At 39.2% G+C, this 16,173-nt stretch overlaps 1 protein-coding gene across 2 annotated transcripts; it reads left to right on the top strand.

The window, feature by feature from the left end:
* Positions 1-5,587: 5,587 nt before the first annotated feature.
* On the top strand, positions 5,588-15,885 carry LOC122842671 (enolase 4-like). 2 transcript variants are annotated; one of them, XM_044136749.1, is made up of 13 exons: positions 5,588-5,782; positions 6,929-7,057; positions 8,801-8,970; positions 9,072-9,205; positions 10,074-10,243; positions 10,320-10,448; positions 10,681-10,749; positions 11,122-11,286; positions 11,426-11,551; positions 11,883-12,057; positions 14,251-14,312; positions 15,080-15,197; positions 15,685-15,885. In XM_044136749.1, the coding sequence occupies exons 1-13, from the start codon at positions 5,657-5,659 to the stop codon at positions 15,789-15,791; spliced, it is 1,680 nt and encodes a 559-aa protein (XP_043992684.1). In that variant the 5' UTR covers positions 5,588-5,656; the 3' UTR covers positions 15,792-15,885. The 2 variants fall into 2 exon arrangements, with proteins under 2 accessions (XP_043992684.1, XP_043992685.1); XM_044136750.1 differs by lacking the exon at positions 5,588-5,782 and having other exon boundaries at positions 7,042-7,130.
* The last annotated feature ends 288 nt before the right edge of the window (positions 15,886-16,173 follow it).

Below are 16,173 nucleotides of genomic sequence, written 5' to 3'. Positions count from 1 at the left end.
AAATATCCCTTTGTCACTTCACACATTTGTAAACCCATAAGTTAAGAATTTCAGACAGTATTTTTTTGATTCGGTTCAGTTTCTCATAAGAACAAAATTCTCTATTTCATGCACGCATATACGTTTGTTAAAATAGATTGCAATAATTCCTTCAATTCTGGTAAACTTACAGGTTCTTGTGAGTTTCGTAACCCAGTAGAGAGGAAGAATCTGACGAGTCTTGGCCATCAGCCAGTTTAAATCTTCCAAACACTCAGAATGGTGTTACTAGCAGATTGCCCATTTAAAAGTCTTAGAAAAAAGTCTATTGAAAGCTGAGTAGACGTTCATGCTATGGAGCTTGAAAGTCTGGATTCATGAAGAGTTTTTTTTTTTTAAAGTGCAATATAAACCTAGTAAGTGTTTTACGTTGAAAGATTGAACTCAACAGGTCGTTTGATTTTTCAGCCAACCTTAGCCTGAAAAAACAGCAGTAACTTAGATCACGTTTCAATTTGAAAGGTCGATACGGTGTTAATATTGGATAGAATAATTATTAATAATTGGCTAATAGGAATAACGCCATTAATAATTAATATAATCAATTTTAAAGGCACAGCAATAGAAAAAGAAGGAATGATTAAAAACACCATTGAACTACATGCTGAAATATGATGGAGGATTATTGGTAGAACATCTTTTTAATTTGTTGATAGAATTTATTGCACTTTTCTTACGACAAATTAAAAAGATATTCCACCAATAATCTTCCCCATGTATAATTTAAAATGTCCATCCCTTCATCCATCCATCCATTTTCTAATACCTTGTCCCTTAGTGGGGTCAGGAGGTGCTGGTGTCTTTCTCCAGTGATCTTTCCGGGCGAGAGGCGGGGTCACTCTGGACAGGTCATAATCTAAAATATTCAATTGTGAAATAAAACAGACAGGATTAAAATAAAGATTAATATGTCTACAGTATCTTTGGACATAATCATATTTATTAATTTTTTTTTTTTTAAATATGCAAAAAAATTGCTATTTTAGCATTTATTGAAATGTTAAAATTTTACCAAATGTTCAAATTAATTAGGTTTTGTTTTGTTTTTGTTTGTTTTTTTAAAGAGTTTTAGATTGATGTGATTTAGATAAGCAGATCATTAAGGATGTTTTTACATTGGATGACACAGTCACAAGTTCAGTGCTGAACCAAACACACACGCACACACACAGCAACCAAGCAGTGAGGCGTAGATGTTTGGTTTCCTCCAAGCATTCTGCATCATCGTCGCAGGCGATTGTTTTTCTGGATAAAACTCGCAGGAGCGTGCTCCAAAGCCCACCAGTGCTTCCATTCAAACCACACCTGGTCAAGTTTGAAAACATGATTAGGAGGATTTTAATTAGATGCAATTAGAGGTGGTGGTGGCCATGCGGAGACCTGGATGCAACAACTGCTTTTTAAGCGGAAGGAAAAAAGAAAAAAAGAAAAAAAAGAAAAGAAAAAACAAAGATGTCCTAATTAGGCCAGAGGCTACTTTTATTTGTGTGACCTGTGGAGACCCTGAGCAAGCTGCATAACGTCACCACTCCCAACAATTACAACTCGGATTCATTTGAATGACATAAACACCATTGCGCCGTGCCGCACCAGGATGAGTCGCCTGGTGAACCCTGAAAAGCTTCTGTGAAAGGACAGACAGCAACAGGTGGTGACCGGAGGTCTGCCTGGCAGGAGGAGCATTGAGCAGAATCTCCCTGCACACAGAAGGTAAAACACATACATACAAATTAACAGTGACCCAGCGAACAGGGTTTTGTTTTTTGTTTTTTTTGTGTGTGTGTTTTTTATGTGGTGTAAGAATTTTTCTCTCTCTTGTATTTCTCTTTCCATTTAACTTACCCCAAAACATTTGGTTTATTTTTTTATCTTAAAAAAAACAACAACAAAAAAAACAGAAAACACCAGAGTCTTTGTGAGAGATTCTTTTTGAGCGGAAAAAAAAAAAGTCCAATCTCCAAATCCAAATATCTGAAAAGAGAGAATAACAGCAACAGTGAATTGTTCCCTATTTAGCCAGGACACCCAACACAAAGCCTCTCTAAGGATCCCTAAAAACCCTCAAGGACTCCTAGTGGATCCTTACAACGGCCAGCAGCACTCTAACAAAAAGATGCTCATAGTTCGTCCTGTGACAAATTAGTTCTAGACACTTTTCATACAGCCCAATTTATATGCCATTTGAGTCACTTAGACCAAACTGGTCATCACACGTGAATCATTTTCTTTGCAGCTGCTCCATTTTTTTTAAAAGCCTATAGGCACCCTAGTTTCCAGCTGGAGGAAAAAAGAGGAAGGAAAAACACACACACACACACACACACACACACACACACACACACGCACACACACACGCACACACACACACACACACACACACACACACACACACACAGACACAGCAAAAGGAATGACAGCTCTATTATAACCTTAGATGTTGCTGGAGAAACTACAGGACTAACCTGGGCTTTCAATAAAAGCTACTCTTTCTTTAAGAATCACATCTTGAATGAGGAGTTTTCTGACTGGATTTTACTTCCTGTTATGAGCCGCCTGAGGTTGCGGCTCCTTGCCGGGCTCCAGGTCTGTGCAGCGCGCCGTAAAATTTGAGCTGTGTTAGAACATGAGCTCCTAACTTCCTTTGTGTGAATGTGTGCCATATTTAGAAAGAAAAGGAGATTAAGAGAGAAAAGCTGGAAGTCAGACTTAAAGAAGGAGGAGAGGAGAATAATGTGACTTCTCCAAATCCCACATGGTCCCAAGGGCTATAAACTGTATACCAAAATACAGATGGATGTTCGTATTTTGGGCTTGTAGTTGGCATGTGCTCTAAAACAAACAGCATCGCATTAAATATGTGTGTTCAATCAGACATTCTGAATGTCATATATGAATGGAAATGGTTTCAGATAAGAGTGAGTCTGGAAGGATGGGCTTTGAACAAAGAGTTTGTGGTGAACATCTGCACTTCTGTCTTCCTATTATTTGTTTCTTCCTTTTGAGCCACACAACAGAGACACAAAGAGTCCAATTTGGTCACCGGTTCCCTCACACATGCTTGATTTCCGGCGCTGGAGCGGTGGGCCACCCTGGAGCACGGGGGGCCTGGAGGGCCCACTGATCAGCCAGCCAGAGGATCCCCAAACCAGAACAACGACTTCACTGAAAACTGAAAGTTCAAGCAGTAAAGCACTGTATTTCAGTTTGTGGAGAAAAGTTAACTTTTCATCTATTTATTTATTTATTGGTTATGTTTTATCTGATGTATGCAGTAAAATAAAATAAAGAAATAAACTGTCACATTATTATTACTATAATAATTATAATATTTTATTGATTTACACAGGCTGAACCAAAATTGTGTGTGTGTGTGGGGCGGATAAAAATAAAATAAAGAAATCCCTTTGTTCGCTCCTTATACTTTAAATATTGATCATCAAATTTTGCTTCTTCAGTCTGGATTACTTGAAGTGCGTTTGTGTGTCTGAGTGAGCGGCGTGATACACAACAAGAGGCTGACGACATGAGGTGCTGTCATCACTCACACACTGCTGACAGCAGGCGCAGCCTGGACACGAACTGCGGTTAAAAGTCGTCCTGGCGTCAGGGAACAGTTAGAACTAGTCATGGTAAGACTTGGGGTTCCTTGAATGGAAATCTTTTAAATAAACTACTAAATAATAATAATAATAATAATAATAATAATAATAATAATAATAATAATAATAATAATAATAATAATAATAATAATAATAATAATAATAATAATAATAATAATAATAATAATTACACCAAGTTTTTGTCCATGTCAGATCACTGTGGCTCACCGCACACAGAGCCGAGCACAGCAGGCATCAGCTCGGACTGCGGAGGAAGGAGATGGGGGGGTGGAGGTTGGGGTGGTTGGATCGGTCAGCGGATCGTTTTGCCGCAATCAGTCCAGCGTTGATCAGTCAACAGCTCTTTGGAAATAGCATGATCAAAGTAAAACATCCCCCCACCCCCACCCCCCCCAAAAAAAACAAAAAACAGAAAAAACATTCGCAGAATTCCACAAAAATATGTGTTCTAAAATGAGAAGTCTGACAAAAAAAAAAAAAAAAAAAAAAAAAAAAAAAAAAAAAACAAGAGATTTTTTATTAATTTTTTTTCCCCTTCTACTTCTCAAAAACTAGAAGGGATGTCCAGTGATGACATGGCCAAATTAATCCTGACAGAAAATATCAAATGTAAAGTAACGACTTCCACGTCCCACTGGACAGCTGCGAGAAAACTGCCAAGGCCTTTCTATTCAACAGAATAAGAAATCAAGGATAGTTAATAGTTAATAATAAAAATAACAACAATAATAATAACAATAATAGTAGTAGTAATAATAATGATAACACTTTATTTGACGGGGTTTGTACATGACATGACATAAACATGGCATCATCCGTCATGATGACGAAAGAGTCTTTATGAATGTTTATGACTGTTGTCAAGTGTCATTCGGTAAATAATGACACTTTAAATGCAAAGTTGACACTTTTAACGCAACTTTTAATACAACTTTGCATTAAAAGTGAAACGTGTCTTCATATTCATGACCGTTATGTCATGTTTATGACAATGTCATTCGTCAAATAAAGTGTTACAATAATAATAATAATAATAATAATAATAATAATAATAATAATAATAATAATAATAATAATAATAATAATAATAGTTGTAGTTGTAGTAGTAGTAAAATAACATGTTCTATTTCATTTGCTTGTAAAGCCTTGATTTGGCAGCAAGAAAGGGAAGAAAACAAGACAGTTCCGGAACATTCTTCCTCCGCCATTGTAAACACGTTCTTTTATTGGCGCTGCAGAATGTTGACAATCACTAATAATAGGAGGAATTCTGGCCGACCCTCGCGGCCTTGCAGGGATCAGTGATGAAGTTGGATGTGCACCAGAGCAATCACAGCCGACTGTAATGGGTTGACACCGGCCGTAATGAAAAGCAATCGGGGTTAAGGCCTTCCAAGTCACGCTCGGGGGCGTCCTTATTCCAGGAATATTTCCTAAATTCATTCTATTTTTTTCTGTTGTGATTTGTATGCACCGTATTATCACACAAAGGTATTGGATTACTAATTTAAATGGATGAACAAAAACAGATTCAGCCAGCAGATGAGCAGATGTCAGTGAAAATATGAATAAATAAGCTGAATACAACTTGTGACACGTCAAAGCTTTTTGATATTCTGTTGTCTTAATATTTACTGGGTGTGTGACGCTGGATAGAGTATGAGATAGCAGAATGAGTGTAACTTGTTCACAAGAACATCCTTGTTTATGTTTGTCACGGCTCATAAACAAACCTACAGTTTGCTGTGAATGATAATTGACCCCGTTGACTCAAAAAAAAAGAAAAGAAAAACGATCGCAGCACTCGACTTCGACTTCCCATTCCCACGCGCCCGTCGTCACCTGTGCATTATGTTTCCATGGTAACGCACAACATTAAAACTGTTGAAACGGCCGAATTTGTGTGTGCGTGTGTGTGTGTGTGTGTGTGGGGGGGGGGGGGGGTTGGACAAATATAAATATCTACATCAACGTTAAGCAGCCCTCGCCCGGAGAAGATGGACTTAAACAAAAGGAGAATCGCGGCTGCCGAGTTTTTACGGAGGAACAGAGTTCCGGCGATAACAGAGAGGTTTCTGAATGAGCTCTTCGTCCGGCAGCCCGCAGACGTCCATGGCTATCTGGTAGGTTTTTTTTCTCCCCACTGAAGGAGTAAACAGTCACAACTCACCCGTTACGGTTAAACCTTCCGATTATAAACGCAATTAATCGGAGATAAAAACCACCACTATTTGAGTTATCCTAATTATGTTTAGTTATCAAGTATTTCTATTATTGGGGCCTGCCATAGCATTACATAGGGAATGGCTGCCATTGTAAAGGACGATGTAACTGCCAGTGTATTTGACACCAACTGCCGCTCCATTAGAGTGAGAAACGAAGTGAGTTTTGACCCCAAAATATTTTTGAAATCGCCCTCACGCCTACAAAAATTGCTGTATTGGTATGAAAGTCTGTCATGACATCGCACTGAATGCTTGCTCCCATAAAATGTTTTCGAAATTTCTATAAACTATGTAAAATATGAGAAGCTACAGACTGATAGGAGGAACCAAAGAGCTCTGTAAAGGTGAAAGCAGAAGTTGGGGTAGCTATAATTAATTTAATTTCACATAATTATCGCGGTAGAAGCCATTTGTTTGTTAACATTTTATGAAATATATTTGTTCTATTTGATGTTTGCTGTGAATGACTATATACTCACAAACGAACGAGGTAACTAGTCCAACGTTTAGAAACTATAGCGGCTGTAATGCTTTTCATTGGCTGATGCCCGTTCTACGTGGTCACGTGCGTGGCCGTCTCACAAGCACACGCTTCCCGTTAGCAAAGTACAACATAATGGCAGGACTGATACAACTTGTACACCTTGAAGCCTGTCTGCTACACAGTCTTACAAGGCCATAGTCAGACTAACACTAAATATATTTACAACATAAAACTGGAATCTTAAATGCTTTATCTAAATATTGTTTTAATTTTTGTAATATGGAAAAAAAAAAAACAGTAGATGTAATTTAAACATTTTTGGAAATGCAACACCCTCTCATCAGATTACCAGAATTAGTAACCTTAATTAAAAATATCAAGCCATATTTTGTTGTGTTGTTCCAACGTTGTGAATATTACACAATATCTGAGAGCATTAGAATCGAGAGATTTTTTTTCTCTGTGCTTTTAATCTTTAGAAATATGCAATTGCTTTTGAGTATGACATTTTTGTGCATTGTTCTTGGGTGACTTTTGTTAAAACAAATATTTTCCTTCAGGCTGATTGCTTGTTCAAACTGTCTACACCGCCGAGGATCAGTGATCTGAGAGGAAGAGGCATTTTTTCAGAAAATGGAATGCTTATCGTTGAGGCAGAGGTTTTCTGCATCGTCTGTAACAAAGAAAAGGTAAAAGTAATTCAGAAGTCATCCACCACATCCACATAGATGAAGAACAAGTCGGTTGTCAAAGAATCACAAGGTTAGATTATTTTAATATGTCACAAAATTATAATATCTCACTATTCTTTGTTCCGTTGATCCCATTAATCCCAAATTGCAGTTTTAATTTCCCTTTTTTCTACATTGAGGAAATTTATTTAGGCTAAACTCTGCTAATGTTTTAATCACAGCAGAATATTGTTGAGGCCGGCCATAAAGGACAAAACTTTTGACGAAAAATAGAGTGGTAGAATTGAATTCCAGAATACACTCTATTAACCTTTTTTTTAAACATCTTAAACTAAGGAAGAAAGAGTCTCAAAGCAAAATCAAGGTGTAAGATGAAAGATAAAAAATACTTTCTTGCAGTGCACGGCCACCTGCTCCCGTTTGTGGAGGGAATTTAATTGGAAAAACATGATTAGATTTTTTACAACACCAAAGATCAAGTCCGGGATGGTATCCAGTTCACAGCCATGCTGGAGACTCTGTGGTCAGACTGATGTAGGCCACACACACATATTCTGGTCTTGTCAAAAGCTAACCACATACTGGCATAATGTTAGCCTTATCTTGAAAAACATACTGGGATACGGAATACCCAGTTCATGTAAAACACTCTACCTGGGATGTCTCACACACGATGTAATTCAAAAGGACGATGAATATCTGTTAAAAATATTACTTTCAGCTTCAAGGAAAACCATCACAAAACTATGGTATAGACAAGACCCTCCTGCAGTGGAGCAGTGGCTGAGCATTGTGGAAGAGATTTTGTAATGGAGAAAATCAAATATAGACTAAGACTGCAGGAGGACAAGTTTGATGTTAAATGGGAAAAATGGAGCGACTACAGACGCAGGCCGAATGCCACTGTTGTATCCAGCTAAATATGGACACGGTTGTCCAACATTGTGTATGAAGTTGAATGTATTGATGCCTCTCCACTGTATGTGTTCAGAAATGTTCAATAAAAATTAAGTATAAAAAAAAAAATACTTTCTTCCTCTTTGGTGCATCATTACTTCATTGGGGAGACACACATTAAAATCCTCTTCCGTACTCGCCAAGTAAGACTTCATCTTTGAAATAGCTTTGGATCCAAGCTACATCTTCCACTAATTTTTGGGCATCTGGCGACTAATTTCCCAACTGAAAATGAGTCTGAGACTGGCTTCAGCTGTCCTGGGAGAAGACGAATCACAGCTCCACACATGGTGCCCTGGCCGAGCCGAGCCCTTCTCCAGCTGCTGCACACAGAGTGACCGCTACGAAGGTTTCCTTCTCTATCTGGCCCGACAAAATGCCACGACAGCTTATGTTTTGAACAGTATCGTAACCCATACTGTTCAAAAGAATGGTCAAAGGAAAAGAGGTTGTGTCACGAAGATCAGATTAAGACATAAATTGTTCTCTGCGTTGTGTTCTTGCATTCTTGATGCTTGTTGAGCAGAGCTTAGACTACTGGTGATTCAAACTTTTAAGCACTAATAACATTTTATTGCTATTTTTTCTTTTATCCTCATTCTCCACTAAGCTATGCATCCATAGTTAAACTCCAGAAGAGCTGTGAAATGAATTGTATTTATGTATAACCAGATGTTAAGGGCAGCACGACTTTACCATTATTATTTGTACTATTTAAAATATCAAAAACTATCAAACAGATACCTAATCCTGTTTATTGAACTAGTTCATTCTTCTGTTCAGAGCATGTCATCAGCAGCTGTCATAAGTCACTTTGTACCAGTGGGAACCGAAGAGAGTCAGAGGAGCTCTGATTATGTGGAGACTGCTCTTCAGTGGATACATGAACCGTTCAGGACACTTTTACTGAACCAGGACCCATGTGATCAATCTGAAATTGATCAAATGCTGAGGTAATGACTCCATTACTTCAGCACTCCATTACTCAGACTCTGTTTTAGAAATGTCGTGTTTCGATTGACACCAAAATTTTAATTTGTGTTATTCCTGGCAGCGATTTCTTTGCGTCCTACCGTGAGGAGGAGAAAGCAAGGCTTGACAGGCTGAAGGCTGAAGCCAGCGAGCTCGAAGCAGTGGCTTGCAAAACACCAGTAACGCCGACAAAGAAAAAGAAGAGCGCCAGCAAAGGTAAATGTTACTCACCGTAACCCTGAAGATGCTGCTGGAATTCAAAAATTTTGCCCCTCAAGGTGCCAGACATGTTGGACCAGCTCTGATACTTTCTTTATGAATCAATCTGAAAAACAAACAAAGCAACAAACAAAAAACTCAACTGCAGCCACAAATCCCAGATGAGTAACAAAGGAGGCATCATGATCAAATAGAGAAACGGAGGAAGTCCAAACCATCTCTTTCAAGAGTCATAATATGAGATCACTGGCAAACAAGTCTTCATCTCCCTCTTTCCTTATCCTCATGCATTCATCTTTCTGGAAGAGGGTAAATCTGGACTCATCAGCACATGACCTTCTTCCACGTCTCTAGAGTCTAATCTTTGTGCTCCCTTCCAAACTGTATAGTCTTTTCTGTGTAGTCTCACAGATTATTGGTTTTCTTGTGGCTAACTCAATCCCTTGAGTTTCATTCACATTATGGTGGGGAAAATTCCCTTTTACTCCTGGTTATTAGTGACATTGATGTCATCAAACTTCTAACTGATCACAGGTTTGGCTCATTCAGGGTTTTTTTTTTTCAGATTTTGTCCTCAGAAATGTTGGTTCCCCACTATGCTTCTGGGTTTTAATAGTGCGTTGGTTGGACAATTCTCAACCCAATTTAAGGAATTTCTGAAATCTCCTTAGATGTTCTCATTGCTTTTTGCCAATGGTTGACCCGTCTTAAAAGTACTTGAACCCCTTTGGTGGTGGCACCCCTCAAGAATGACTAAAAATATTAAAGCTTATATCTAGGACTCCAAGATCCATATGTAACTCTTGACATGTTTAGTTTCAGGGGGAAAAAAATCAAACTTTTCATCTTTTTCTTTACATTACAGGCAAAAAGAGCACTGTTGACGAGAAGCTATTTCCTCCACCAGAGCCGCCAGAGCCAGTTCTGCTGGAAGGCATGGCTGTCGGCTCAGTGTCCCTGGCTGTAGCTCAGTGTGGGGCAGAAATAAAGGAAATGCCTCTTTACAAATATATATCAGCTCTGAAGAATCAAGAGGTTTGACTAGAGCAGAAATACTAATTTTTTACAGAACATTGAAAGCATTCAAAAGGTTGAACTCATTTCACCACAGGTACCGGCACATTTTCATGTTCCTGTTCCCTGGATAACTCTGCTCAGCTGTGGGAAGAAATCCCCTGGAAAACTGTGTTTACTGGAAGAAATTATTCTCATCTCCAAAGTGGGACGTCCAGTCAGACAGGTATTTATCTTCTCTACCATATTTAGCCTTTTTTGTCTGTTACCGACAGCAACGAGTTGACAGTTGTCATAGACTGGTTTGCTGTTTCTAAGGTTATTTTTCGTGATTCCCCCATTGCTTAATTTTAATAATCAGAATTTTGCATAGCTGTGGATGTTCTATATTTTACTACATTTGTCCCATTTCCTGACACCATTTTTAAAAGTAACAAAGCTGTAAATGTCCTCAACAGAGTGTCACGTTGGCCTTGGAGTTACAGAAGGAGATGATGAGACTGATGAGCACGTCAGGAAAAGGCGGGGTGAGAGACACTGCTGCATAAATGTTTTTTACTTGAAGTTTCTGTAAAAGATTTGGACATGAAGAGCACTTCCTGGGGGATTTTCAAATTAATATAATGCAGGATGACAGAGAAAGCACAAAGGTCTGAAAAGATGTTCAACGCTTCCTGTACATCACCTAGTTGAATGATGTTGCCTTAGTTTCACCAAACCTTAGAATTGTTTGATTTAACTTATTATGTATGCATGATGTACATGTCATTCATACGGTAGCTTAAGCTAAGCTGTTTTTGGACAAAACCAAGTTTTAAATAGGCATGTTAGCGACATCCACTACCGGATACGGAAAAACGTTTAACATCAAAGCTGTTGGATTTTGTGAATGCTCCAAGATCACCCTGTCTTCGGTGTCACACAACGGAGTGCTCATAGTGAGTTGCGATCGGCTGGAACAGCCTCTAGATCTCATCACTGACGCCTGCAGGAACCTTACAGTGCCTCTGGGAGTTGATGTCGGTTTGGCTCTGAACTGTGCTGCCCCGAAACTTGTGGACTATGTAAGTCAGCCGAAGATTTTCCAACTACAATAGTAATACTACCATTGTGTTGGGGATACTTCTTTTATTCCAATCATTTATTATATGGACACAGGTCCATTAAACAAATGACCTGTTTATTGTATCTGCTTTGCTTCAGTCTAAAGGAAAGTATGAAGTAGCAACAGGAGGTCTGAAGTCTCCGGATGAATTGATTGAGGTGTATCACGACCTCACCAGCAAATACCCGGCAGTGGTGGCCGTGATCGATCCCTTCAGGAGAGAAGTGAGTTCAAAGCATCTGAAGTTATTTCCTAATTTGTTTGCTATTGTTGTTTTTATACTTCTGCCCAATATTCCAAACTTTTTGTTAGAGGGTTTATGAAACAGAAAAATGCACGCACAACATCAATAACTCACAATACCATTCAGAAGGTAATTTGCTTCACACAAATCTGTCTTTCATTCATAGTGATCATTTTTGCTGATGTGCGCTTTTTTTTTTTGCTGTGAAAATCTGGCTTTTATGTTTTATTAATTACCATTTAGTTCTGAACAGATCTTCAAACATGCGACCTGATTCTTGTCTAAGACTGCTTTATTGTGTCTTCTGTTAGGAGGCAGAGCAATGGGAGAAACTCAGCAGTAGGATTGGGATTTCATGTTCACTGCTGTCTGACATCACACACAAACCAGAGGCTCCAGTCCTGCCAGGAGTCCATGGTTATGTCTTCAGACATGCCAACGAGACAACGGTCAGCGACCTCATCCATGCTATAGTCTCCTACCAAGGTACTAGATGGGAGGTGTTGCGCGTGTGTGTGTGTGTGTGTGTGTGTGTGGGAACCTATTTCTGTCTACAATGTGGGGTTGTGGGAACCTTCGTTCCTTTGGGGACTTTTTCTTGATCCCCACGAGGGGAAATGCTGTTGTAGGGTTAGAGGTAAGGTCTGTGATGGTTGAGTTTAGGGTTATGTTCAGGTTGTAGAAAATGAATGGAAGTCAATGTATAGACCCTATGAAGATAGAATAACATGCTGCATGTGTGTGCAGACGAATATGACCAAGCAGCATAATGTTTTCTGCTGCTGCAATATGCATGTTCGGTATGAGCATTGCATGATAACTAGGATCAAACTGAAATGTATTTGACTTAGTGTGGCTGATCAATGATAAAAATATGGTCTTTTGATTTATGGATTATGGGTGCTCACTTAGAAGATTCAGAAGTTTAAAAATGAAATCGTAGCCTCCCACTTCACTATTAGTGTTTCAAGTCGCTTTGCTTTTTCGAATAGTGCGTGCAATTCTTTGTCTATAGACAAACAATAACTATTAAACCTGTTGATATCAATTCAGACATATAAAAAGGAAAGTTTATTTATTAAAACCATGTTCTTTGTACCTTTCCACTTCATAACATGTAATTTCATTTATTGTCTAATTTGGAAATCTATTGTCTAGATTCATAGTCTATTCAGGCTCAGGCGGACGCTGAGAATAAGCAATAGGTGCAGTACAAGTTAGAGTTATTTGGACAGTTTCCTCTTTATGAGAGAGGCAAAAGATTAGGTTGGGACGTTCCAGACTAACTGGTGGAGCAGTTCCAGTTTTTAGGGTCATACATCCATCCATCCATCCATTTTCTCACACCCTTGTCCCTTAGTGGGGTCAGGAGGGTTGCTGGCGCCTATCTCCAGCAGCGTTCTGGGCGAGAGGCGGGGTACACCCTGGACAGGTCGCCAGTCTGTCGCAGGGCAGCACAGAAACAAACAGGACACACGACCATTCACACACACACTCACACCTAGGGAAAATTTGGAGAGACCAGTTAACCTGACAGTCATGTTTTTGGACTGTGGGAGGAAGCCGGAGAACCCGGAGAGAACCCACCATGTACAGGGAGAACATGCAAACTCCATGCAGAAAGACCCCGAGCCGGGAATCAAACCCAGGACCTTCTTGCTGCAAGGCAACAGCTCTACCAACTGCGCCACTGTGCAGCCCTAGGGTCATACAAATAATCCAAATGTCTCCCAGTTCCAGAGCTTAAATGTTCAATAGAGTTTAAAGTTTATTGGAATGTGATGAATGTGTCCTTGCATTATTATGCCGTTCTTGCTATTGTACTAAAGTGAACCCTGGTTTTTCGCGGCGGTTGCGTTCCAAAAAAAACCCGCGATAGGCGAAATCCTTGAAGTAGTAACCTTTATTTTTTACAATTATTATACAGCATAATTAAATACTCTACGTTGAAACCAAAGAGCAAAACTTGTTTCCAGGACCAAGCATTTTTTTTAACAAATAGAAGACTTTCTTACAAATAACTACTGTAAAACAATCATTTTATTCATCAGTATGAAGTACAGTAAATCAAATTGTGACTCGTATTTCACTGTTCCTCAGACTGTGATGCTGCGGCCTCACTCTGCTCTCTAGTGTCGTTTTCTTCTGAAGCCTGTGGAGCATGTGTGTCTTTTTGAGAGAAGAACAGAGTTATCAGTAGTTGTTGTTTTCTTCTGGACCAAAATATTTGCCAAAGCTGCATTACATATATTTAAAGACCGTAATGTTATTGGCACGCAGGTAGAGAAGAAACATGGAGACTGGTTAGCCAATCAGGACACAGAACACAATGTGCTGTGAAAAAAAAAAAACTGCACAAAAAGGTCATGAAAGGTGAACCGCGTTACAGCGAGGGTTCACTGTACTTGAAAATGGTCTCAAAACAACAATATCATCGTTTAATGCAATTTATTGTTCAGCAAAATTAGCTATTGTGACAGGACTAGTATTTAAAAAAATAATAATTCACTTGAACAGAACACACACAGGCCTCCCTTGGATAATATTCAGGAAATATTATCCAGATCGAATATATCTAAGTTTTTTTTCTGCCTGCTTTTTTCATCTTTACAAGTTTTCAATGGATTGTAAAAAATAATTTTTTCCATTTTGTGTGGATTTTTAAATTCTAATCTGCAGGTTCGGTGGTGATGGATACGATGTTCAGTGAATGCTGCAGTGGTGGATCCTTTGCAGACTTAGTAAGTTCTCTTCTCTGTCATTCAGTGTTCAGTGTCACATGTTCCTTTATATTATGTCACTGTAACCTTTCTGCTGAACAGCAGCTTGATTTAATGTGCTCAAGTTCATAAATTCTCCTTTCACTGTTTGTTTAATAACTCAAGTAAATAAAACTCAGAATATTACTCATTAGGCAATGCAGTTTTCTAATTGTGTGAAGCTCGGGAATTAATTCTGATTTTTGTACATATTGGTGAAAATGTCTTAGAGCTTATAGTAGAAATAAAAGATGGGCTTCTTGGAAAGGTCAAATTTGACAACAAAATAGTACAAAGAGATTTTTAAGACAATGTTACAAATGTTTTGGCCACTTTATGGCCTACAGCCGTTCAGGAAGACGGCCGGCCCAAGGTGGTCATAATGTTACAAAATAAATCATAAATTTATCAACTGTGATGACTCATTGGCTAATTATTTCAAAGGACATTGGGCTGATCCAATAAAATGTCTTCTTAAGGGGGCCAAGGCATAAGCAAACTAAGAGGCTGTTTGGGGCCCCTAAGTGGAACTGATTATTTATATTTTTTAGTCAGTAATGATTTCTATGTGGTTACATTAACAAAAACACACTGCTGTCCTGTTCAGGGTGCACCCCACCTCTTGCCCACTGACCACTGGAGATGGGCACCAGCACCCCTGGTGACCCCACTAGGAACAAGCATGTTAGAAAACGGATGGAGGGATGGAAAACCTGTGCACCTCATTTAAACCTTCTCTCCTCCCTCAGGCTGTGGGACTGGGGCTGGACCATGTCAAACTGGGAGGTCTGAGTGGCGCTCAGACGATGGCTAAATACAACCGCCTAATAGCAATAGAAGAAGAACTGGCCCAACAAGGACTTCTGGGTAGGCGTTTTTCTGTTCTTCTCTGACTTCTTTAGCTGGACAGAGAGGGAGGCGCTCACAAAGCAAGGAAAAGTGAGGTCTGAGCCTGAGAGCATGTTTCTGTCTCTGTGCTGGATGTGAAGGGACGCTGTGTGTGAGGAATCATGCAAACATGTATTGATGTGGGGGAGAGTGGAAGAATGAGAAGCCCCTCTACCTTGAATCTGTTAATTGGCCACTTAATTACACACGAGGACAAATACATTCCCATTCATCATTTCTGGAAAAGCAGGCGGGGACACCAGAGGTTTAATGAGCATTGAGTATGTGAGTGTAATCATAAGACAGCTGTAGTCAGGACGGTTTTTCAGTGTTTATGTTTATCTTGATACTTTTTGCTGACTTTCTGCTTCGAGACATATTCGAAGCAGAAAAAGAGCATAAGTGTATGTTTGCTAAAGATTTGCAATTTTTTGAACTATTTCTGTTGTTTTGGTCTCGTCCCCAGTCTGTAAGGAACCGGAACCGCCGCTCTTAAGCGAAAACCCAAACGAGGAGCCAGCTGCAGCAGAAGAAACCCATATGACTCAGGCAACAGTCCTGCTGACCACTTAGTACACCACACTCAGTGGTCAGCATTAATCTGAATGTTTTTAGCCTTCTTCTTTTTTTTCTTATATAAACATATATTAAACAGCACATCAAAACATGTTACGTTTGATAGATTCATATTTGTACCTCATTCACAATAGTTGCAGTGATGAGACAAAGATAGTGTGTGCAGAGCTCAGAAATTTTTCAGAAATACATGGAAGTGAATCAGGGAGAGCGTCAGTTACCCTGGCGCATGATTTTGCTCTGAAGCACCTTGACAGAAAACCAGATTTTACCGGAGCAGGCATGCGTATCAATCTCATGACCAAGTTTGATATCGATAGGGCGATAATTGTGGGCGTGATTTCAAAATTGTTTTGGGGTCAAAAATCCACTAAATTTC

Source organism: Gambusia affinis, linkage group LG13 (genome assembly GCF_019740435.1).
Source record: "Gambusia affinis linkage group LG13, SWU_Gaff_1.0, whole genome shotgun sequence".
In the NCBI taxonomy this organism is placed as follows: domain Eukaryota; kingdom Metazoa; phylum Chordata; class Actinopteri; order Cyprinodontiformes; family Poeciliidae; genus Gambusia; species Gambusia affinis.
This window is presented reverse-complemented; position numbering and strand designations above follow the sequence as displayed.

Coding starts and splice junctions, on each gene's coding strand:
- LOC122842671 (XM_044136749.1), top strand. CDS start 5,657: ATGGACTTAAACAAAAGGAGAATCGCGGCTGCCGAGTTTTTACGGAGG. Junction 7,058..8,800: donor TCGTCTGTAACAAAGAAAAG/GTAAAAGTAATT, acceptor TCTTCTGTTCAG/AGCATGTCATCAGCAGCTGT. Junction 11,552..11,882: donor TCGATCCCTTCAGGAGAGAA/GTGAGTTCAAAG, acceptor GTCTTCTGTTAG/GAGGCAGAGCAATGGGAGAA.